This window comes from Salminus brasiliensis, chromosome 10 (assembly GCF_030463535.1).
Source record: "Salminus brasiliensis chromosome 10, fSalBra1.hap2, whole genome shotgun sequence".
In the NCBI taxonomy this organism is placed as follows: Eukaryota; Metazoa; Chordata; class Actinopteri; order Characiformes; family Bryconidae; genus Salminus; species Salminus brasiliensis.
Genome location: NC_132887.1, coordinates 12,270,289 through 12,278,967, shown reverse-complemented (window position 1 = coordinate 12,278,967; position 8,679 = coordinate 12,270,289). Strand labels below are relative to the sequence as shown.

The following is an 8,679-nucleotide window of genomic DNA, read 5'->3' as shown; positions in this document are numbered from 1 at the left end:
CGGCAGCTAGCTGTCAGAAAACGGCCGACAGCGCTGAAAGTTGCGAGTGTCCACGTTGCTCTTGTGTCCCGGCCTAGGTTAGCGAGGCTGGCTTGCTAATGTGGCTTTGCTTTGGCCACATTGCAAGAGAATAGAAAATCGAGGGCGGCTACGAGGGCAGATCTCCTGATTTTTGACTCTGAAATTTCGCCCGGTGAATGAAATTGGGAAAAGTGGGGTTTGAGGTGTGCACCGATGAGGCGGTCGAGCCGACCACGTTGTAATCTGGCCGAGCGAAGTAAGAGCGAGTCTTAAGAGTAGACCTGACCGCTTTCCGCGATTGACAGTGCAGACTGTGAATAAAGGCTAAGGTTGAGTCTGTATTGAAAAGGACGAGGCTTAATGTCAGCTAGTCTCTTTCATCTGCTGGCTGCTCGGACACATGCTCGCCTAGCTAGTGTTAGAGGAGCGGAAATTAGCCTAGCCAAAGAACACGTGTAAAATCTGGCGCTTCTCCGCACCAGAGCCAGCATGGGAGTTTAGAAAGCACCTAGCTAGAGATCTAAACCAAATGTGTGGTGCTTTTTATGTTTTTCCATATATATTTTTTGTGAAAAAAAAGCATGAGGGCAGGATTATTGAGGGTATTAAAGAATGGCTGGAAAATCACCACACGATGAATGTGTCATTCTTGGTGGTATTAATAGCAGACATTGTTTAAATGGGACCTGGTCCTACCTCAGGCCGTCCCTGTTTAGTATTTCAGTGTTAAGATGAGTTTGAGACGACCAGGGTCTTCAGTTTCTGTCCTGGAGGATCAGTGTCCTGCATAGTTTGCTGATCTCCCTGCTCAGCCTGGCAGTTGCCATATGAGTTGAACCATGCCTCTATCTATGTTGGACACCAGCCCTACAGGACTGGGATTGAAAAACCCCAGGCTCAGAGGTAGCTGAAATGGATTTTGAATGGCCCTGAATTGGTGCTGTATAGGGGGGAAAGAGTATAAACACAGGGTCAGGCAACAGGTTCCTTGACCTCTTCCAAGTTGGGATTAATTTGGCTCATTGCATCTGCACAGATAACGGAGACATGGCCACAGAGCATATAAATGGAAACGGTACTGAAGAACCAATGGAGACTTCGGCTGCAGTTACCCATTCAGAACACTTCCAGACATTATTAGACGCTGGGTTACCTAGAAAAGTTGCTGTCAAACTAGATGAAATTTACATAGCAGGTAAGGCCCGTTGAACATTCAGCATATTCTCACCCATTTCAGATTTCATTATAATTGCATGTGCTTTTAAATGCGATTGTGGGAATTGGAACATTTAAAGCAACTTTTTGTGGTTTCCTTCCAAAATGGGTACTGCAGTCACAAAGTGCTTTCAAACAAAACCCTGTAAAAAAAAAAAAAAAAAAAAAGAAAGAAAGAAAAAGAAAATTGGCTACTCTGAATATTGTCTTTCCCAGTGCTTCCCATAGCAATTTGGAGGAAACAGGGTATGAGGTCTCCTCATACAGTATCAGGGCAAGTGTGTTGCAAGCTGGACATATGCAGGAACAATGGAGCAGCAGGTGATGGGTCCTCCTAAATTAGTGTGGACAAGCTTGATATAGCGGAGGGGGTACTACATGACTAGATGTGTCTAATTACACCATCACATCTGTCGTGATTTGAAATATAGGAGCTCTGATAACCTCAGACGTCAGCTGTATCTGAATAGCGAATGATAGCTTTGTGGGAAGTTTTCTAAATGCAGAATAAAAACAAAAGTTGATTCTCCATTGTCATTCTTGTATATTTGTATCTCTTGTTCAGGTCTGGTCTCGCACAGTGATCTTGATGATCGGGCAATTGAAGCTCTAAAGGAATTCAACGAAGAAGGTGCTCTGCAAGTCCTCCTGCAGTTTAAAGACAGTGACCTTTCACATGTTCAGGTTTGTATAGGAAGTGGTCGTGATCGGTGCCCTTGAGCAAATGTTTCAGCTCTTTTCAAATGGACGTTAATGTTTCTTCTTGAAGTAATTTCTTCTTGACTTGTAATAGGCACGCCTCAGATGATGCTCTCATTTGAGGCCTAAAAGTGATGCACCTCTAGTAATGAAGCAATGCTTTTTAGTCGATATCCACACACAAGTTCTTGACCTTTGTTGGTTTGTGACTCATGAAACTATTACAAACTGGAGTTCCCCTAATATATACCACAGTAAAGTATACTGGAGTTGGAACCAAAACTAATAATTACAAAACTGAAGTTACTGGTTATGGAGGGTACAAAGCATGCTGTGGGGAAACATCCCTAAATTGTTCACATTTGACTGGTATCTGTAATCAGTCCTGCCCAACAGTACATTAGGTAGACAGCATGTTATGCAGTTATTATAGAGTTTTTAAAAATCATAACACCAAGATGTGCCAGTTTAATGTCTGTCAGATCATTGCAAAATTTAACATTGCATGCTTGAAACATCTAGGTTATGCTTGTTGTAATGAAGGAAAACTGTCTTAAATGAATTACAACTGTTGTAATATTTGTCGGGCCATGTTTTGTGTGCCACTCCCATGTAGACATACAGAATGCATGTTTATTTGTTGATTTCCTGCTTCTTATTTTTTTAAACAGAACAAAAGTGCCTTTCTCTGTGGAGTTATGAAGACATACAGGCAGAGGGAGAAGCAGGGGACCAAAGTGTCAGATTCTAATAAAGGACCAGATGAGGCAAAAATCAAAGTAAGTTTGCTTGTAGTAATTTCCTGCCTTTTCTTTGCTGTGTTTATCTACTGCTTTTCTCAGGTAGCTTCGTTAATGTTCATGTGGAAAGAAATCCGATATAAGGCACTCTTGAAATGCATTATCAAACTTATATAAGCCTGAAGGTGCAGGTTTATGAATAGCTTTATGAATTGTTTGGTTTGTTGAGTGTGCGTGTGGTGCTTCATAGTCCGTTTTCTAATTTGCTAGGCTTTGCTTGAGAGAACTGGATACACACTTGATGTGACAACAGGTCAGAGGAAGTATGGTGGTCCCCCTCCAGAATCAACCCACTCAGGTGCACAACCCTCAGTTGGCACAGAGGTAAGGTTTGTGACACCCTTGACATGTGAATCTTTACAGTTGACTCTACATTTAGCTGTTCTGTCCAAATGATGAACATTAATTGTTAAACACTGATGTATTATCAGTGAAAAGTCAGGTGGAGGTTGTGTGAATGCACAGTATATTGATAATGTCTATGTAGTGGAATGAAGGTTGCAGCCCTATTTAGTAGTTTAAAAGACTAGTCTATTTAAACTGGATTCCTAAGCATTTTTAGTGATGTTGCACCAGTGCCATTTATGTGTAGGACATCTACCCTAATCAGCGTTATAGGGAAATATGAAGTTTTATTGTGAAGTGATGAAATGTATGTTAAAAAATGCAGGCATTTAAGCAGAGGAGCCCAGTCACCGAATTTAATTTTAGTGTAGTAAATCAGAGTTGTTATTTAGTTTTCTGTGCTCTGTTTATTTCTTTGACTCTTTGATGTGACATGGCATCTCTGATATGCAACTGTCCAGAATTTGTAAAATTGTTTACTAAGTAAAGCAAGATCTCTGCTGCAAAAATATAATTCTTGTCCAGTTCTCCTCTTTCCCACACACATTTGAACACCTACAATCCCACAGGCCTGCATTAAGTGTGGTAACATTTATGTTGAGCAAGTTGCACAACTTACACAGAGGGTATATGGCTACCTAGTTGCCTCAAGAAGGGTCTTAGTCAATAATCCTTAATCTTGATTTTATTCTATTTTATTTCTGTACTGAAGTTCGTGTATTGTGCTTTTAAGTGTAAGCTTGAATATATATTGGAAGATGAAAGAAGATTTATTTTTTCCCTTTTTCTTTAGATTTTTGTGGGGAAAATCCCAAGAGATCTCTTTGAGGATGAGCTAGTCCCCCTGTTTGAAAAGGCAGGGCCCATATGGGACTTGCGTCTTATGATGGACCCCCTCAGTGGCCTGAACAGGGGTTATGCCTTTGTCACTTTTTGCACTAAAGAGGCTGCTCAGGAGGCAGTTAAATTGGTAAGTGATAGTAAAATTACATCTGTCATAATCTTCCCTCTTTAAATCATCCCTTTGAAAAGCGTTGATCAGAGATTGGAACCATTTTTTGGATGTCTCTTCTAGTGTAACAACAATGAGATACGCCCTGGCAAACACATTGGCGTGTGCATCTCTGTCGCCAATAATAGACTGTTTGTGGGATCCATCCCCAAGAGCAAAACCAAGGAGCAGATAGTTGATGAATTTGCCAAAGTTACAGGTGAGTCATAAAAAAAATGGTAACGGTAAGTTCTGCTTGTGAGCTGTGAAGTTTTGTGGGTGAAGTATGTACTATTCGTTATACTGCTTGAGGGAAAAATTGGACGTCTTTTGTAATCTTCTCTCTGCTTTCTCTCAGAGGGGCTGAATGATGTCATTTTATACCATCAGCCTGATGACAAGAAGAAAAATAGAGGCTTCTGCTTTTTGGAATATGAGGATCACAAAACGGCAGCACAAGCACGGCGCAGGTTGATGAGTGGCAAGGTGAAGGTGTGGGGAAACGTGGTTACCGTTGAATGGGCCGATCCCATTGAAGACCCTGACCCAGAGGTCATGGCAAAGGTAATCAAGGATGAGGACTAACTGATAACAGATCCATTGCTAACAGCATCAGTTTTTAAATAAATCTTTGCCTAAACTTTTTCTTTCAGGTTAAAGTACTTTTTGTAAGAAACCTTGCAAGCACTGTATCAGAAGAGCTCTTAGAAAAGACATTCAGCCAGTTTGGCAAGCTGGAGAGGGTCAAGAAGCTTAAAGATTATGCCTTTATTCACTTTGAGGAAAGAGATGGTGCTGTTAAGGTAATAATTTAAATTTTGTATTGCTGCATTTGTTGTGCGTGTGTGTGTGTGTGTGTGTGTGTGTGTGTGTTTTTTATATATATATATATATATATATATGTGTGTGTACACACTACACATTATCTGTTCTATATTTATTAAATCTTTTATTTGGCCTTTCTTTTTCCTAATAGGCCTTAGCTGAAATGAATGGGAAAGACTTGGAAGGCGAACAAATCGAAATTGTCTTTGCAAAACCACCTGATCAGAAGAGGAAGGAGCGGAAAGCTCAGAGACAAGCAGCTAAGACTCAGATGTAAGGTTACCTCTGCATTCTGTGATGTAGCATTAGATATTGTTTGCCTAATTTATGCACATTCTTTGTACTGCTCAAATTAAATTGCTTGTGTTTTCAACAAGGCATTTCTGGGACTCCCCCAGGTATGATGATTATTATTACTATGGCCCACCACACATGCCTCCTCCAACGAGAGCAAGAGGAAGAGGAGGCAGGGGAGGCTTTTCATATCCCCACGACTACTACGGCTACGAGAATTACTATGATTACTACGGCTATGACTATCACAACTACAGAGGAGGCTATGAAGATCCGTACTATGGCTATGAAGACTTTCAAGCCCGAGGAAGAGGTGGTCGTGGAAACCGTGGTTCCACACTCTCCCGGGGGCGTGGAGCAGCCACGGCCAGAGGAAGAGCAAGTTTCTCCCAGCGCGGAGGCCCAGGATCCAGCAGAGGTGCTCGTGGGTCCAGAGGAGGAACTCAGCAGAGAGGCCGTGTGGTATGTAATGTTTGGCGGGGACCAAATTTGCTGAAGTAGCAGGACGTTTCTAACTATTGGCCACATGTATTTGTGCTTATGTCTTTACTTACTTTGTGAAGAGCACATTGTGCCATTAGCTGTCTGTGTCACCGTTTTCTCTCTTGCTTTGTTTTCACTAAAGTGATATTGATAAATACATTTTTTGGCTATTTCCCCCTAATTGCTAACACATGCAAGGCACCTTGTGGAAGAAATGGACCAAAGGTTTGCTTGTTTTTCTTTCTGTTCATCTCCGAGGCCATGTTTTAAAAAAATAGAACCTATAGTCTTATTCCAAAGTTTAGGCCCTCCTGGTTAAATTACATGTTTTTTTTTTTATTTTGTAAGTGAAAAAAGAAGTTCTCATCTAATTGTGCTCTGAAATGTGTAGAAAAATACAAGGGTTAAGCTTTTCTTGTAAATTTATTCACTTGCTTACGCTTAGAAAATCAACATTTGACCATGGCTGCCTAAACCTTTCTTTAGGGTCAAGTGTAGTTTTTTTGGGATTAAGTTCATAGAGTATAGCAAGTCATGACTCATAAAAACATTTTGTAACTAAATTGAGTAATTTTATTAACTGGGTCTTGCAAACCCTTCAATATAAATCAATTATTAGTTAATACATTAATTGTTCAGCGTCTTTGTATAATCTTTTATCGGTTTAATTGAATTTATTATTTTTTTTCTTTTTTTCCCAGCAGGGAAAGGGGGTCGAGGCTGGTCCTGACCAGTTACAGTGAAGACTGACTTGCAACATGGGGTTACACCAGAAGCTGCCAATGGATATGATGGTAAGGTCGAGGCAGTGGTCCAATGATATTCCAGCCTTACGGAAGCATATCTCCCATACTGCCACCCCCTGAACCCCCCCTGAACCCAGTGGAAATTCTGTACGTTGGACTTTCTGTATTCATTAAAAAAAAGTCTTGCATTCAAAATGTCATATTCTACTCCTTGTAATGTTCCCCAAAATTACAAAATGCACCAGTTCAGATCATTTGTGAGGTTCAGACTTCCTAAAGGATACTAAAATATTTTTCTTTTCTTTTTTTTTTTTTTTTTTTTTTTTTTTTTTTTGCACTTTTTAAGTTTGAGTTTGAAGTGGCTCAAATGAGCTTGATGCTAATGTATATTTTTGTGCTAATTGTAATTTTATTGTCGGAATATCCATGTTTATCTAAATTTTTTGATTTGGATGAAGAGGACATGACATCTGCAGGTTTTTGGTGTAACCACCTTGCATGGATAAGTCAGGCATTCCAGGAAAGTGGTTCTTTTCAGAACTTGTCTTTAAAGGGTTGGTTAACTACCTCAGTACAGAGGATTGAACTACCCTGCCTGTACTGTAAATAGGGAAACTTATATTGATGAAAGCAGGGCTTGTTTCCTATGAAATATGCATTAGAGCAGCTGCTCAAAAGATGTACTTAATGTAATATAGTCATTTTGCTGCTGCTCTGACACTGCGAACAGTCAAACTGGGCATGCAAAATAATCTCATATGATGAGCCTGAACAAGCCCTGCTTTTATCTTATTTTGAACTGAATTAGCTGCCTTGCTTCTTCAGATTATGTAGTTACTGGTTGTATGATTGTATGATAGTTTTGGAATAAAATGTTACTTTTGTAAAGGCTTGAACATCACAAAGGCATCAACTGCTTTTGGTAAGCCCTGCAGTGTCCCTTTTTCTTTATGTGGAGTAAATGTTTTTGGAAAGCTAGCTCTGTAAAGACCACAGAATTATGTCCTGTACAACCATAAACTTTTTTGTTTGTTGTTTTAAGGTTTTGTTTTAATCATGACTCATGAATTTGAATGATCATGTTTCAGCTTTGAGCCAGCCACGTGTCCGCAGAGGCAGAAGAAAATGTAAGCTGACTGCACCCTGTGTGTTGGGGCCTGTGGCTGTGTTCACTAGGAAGGGACAGGATCATTCAGTGGAAAAAGGGATGCTGCAGCTTTGGTTTATATTCCATATAAAGCAAACAGCTGACTGAACCATTCAACCGGTTTTGTACACAGTTAACTCCCTCTTGATTAAGCTGTATCATTACAACCTTTTGACAAGATTTAGCAGTTTTAAACTATTGTTGGTGGCCAACAACGTTTTTGCATTCCTGCAAATAAATTGTTTTATACTGTAAAATGAGGTGAGTGTAACTTATTTTTGTAATAAAGTTTTTGATTTCTATCTGTGTCTTAAAACTGTTTACTGTAATAGCTGAAAAGCCTAGGGACCCCATGTTCTGTATATGTATAAAAAAAAAAATAGGTGAATGTTGTTGACCTGCATTATGTGTAAGTGTAAGATCCCAATTCACCTTATGGGGGACCTGAGTTAGGTGGTATTCAGACAGTGATGCAGTATATGTAACAAAATGGCCTAATCTCAGTGTTTTATTCATACAGTTGCCCAGAATAATCTTCCTGAGGGAAAATGTGAAATGTGAAATTTTGGCCAAAATCACTGTTAAGAGGGAGTTTGTTTCCCCCTATGCTGTAATGGTGGCCTCTACTCTTCAGTGGAGACTTTTCAGTAGATGTTGGAACATTGCTGTGAGTACTAGATTGTTTCAAGCCAGAATCAGTCGGGTTGCATCGTGATGTTGAGTGACTGGCTTTGGATTTCAAACAGCACTTCAACTTGTCCTCAAGGCACTGGATGGAGCTCCATCGCCACAACCCCACACCCCAATGCCGGAGGGCTTTGTACACCAGTTGGGCATGGTGAGCCATTCTACAGGCAATGCTTGTCTATGGGGATTACAGCACACAATGTCAGCAATGCATCACTGGGGCTGATGTTCATGAATATCCAAATGTTCCTAGACCCCTCTTCCTTCAACAGCCTCTACTGTTCTGGCCAGGCTTCTCACTAGATGTTAAAGCGTTGCGGCTGTGGCCAAAAGAGGCCGGACATTAGTCGATCACTAGTTTTGGATCCTAAAAGGCACTCCAACCCCTCTCCCTGGACGGGGCTCCACCAGCACTGCTGCACTGGC

The 8,679-nt window shown here is 40.6% G+C and overlaps 1 protein-coding gene across 8 annotated transcripts in view; it reads left to right on the top strand.

Annotated features, from left to right (window-relative positions):
- The window catches only part of syncripl (synaptotagmin binding, cytoplasmic RNA interacting protein, like), an 8,518-nt gene extending 650 nt beyond the window's left edge, over positions 1-7,868 (top strand). Inside the window, exons 2-13 of one of the 8 annotated variants that reach the window (XM_072689236.1) lie at positions 1,058-1,216; positions 1,802-1,920; positions 2,607-2,714; positions 2,946-3,059; positions 3,874-4,050; positions 4,156-4,291; positions 4,430-4,635; positions 4,725-4,874; positions 5,048-5,169; positions 5,295-5,652; positions 5,872-5,898; positions 6,375-7,868. In XM_072689236.1, coding sequence (XP_072545337.1) covers positions 1,069-1,216; positions 1,802-1,920; positions 2,607-2,714; positions 2,946-3,059; positions 3,874-4,050; positions 4,156-4,291; positions 4,430-4,635; positions 4,725-4,874; positions 5,048-5,169; positions 5,295-5,652; positions 5,872-5,898; positions 6,375-6,416 — 1,707 coding nt within the window. In that variant the 5' untranslated portion in view covers positions 1,058-1,068 and the 3' untranslated portion in view covers positions 6,417-7,868. Of the gene's footprint in view, positions 1-1,057; positions 1,217-1,801; positions 1,921-2,606; positions 2,715-2,945; positions 3,060-3,873; positions 4,051-4,155; positions 4,292-4,429; positions 4,636-4,724; positions 4,875-5,047; positions 5,170-5,273; positions 5,653-5,871; positions 5,899-6,374 lie in introns of all 8 variants that reach the window. The other 7 variants (XM_072689235.1, XM_072689234.1, XM_072689241.1 and 4 more) reach the window with 7 other exon arrangements.
- Positions 7,869-8,679: the final 811 nt, after the last annotated feature.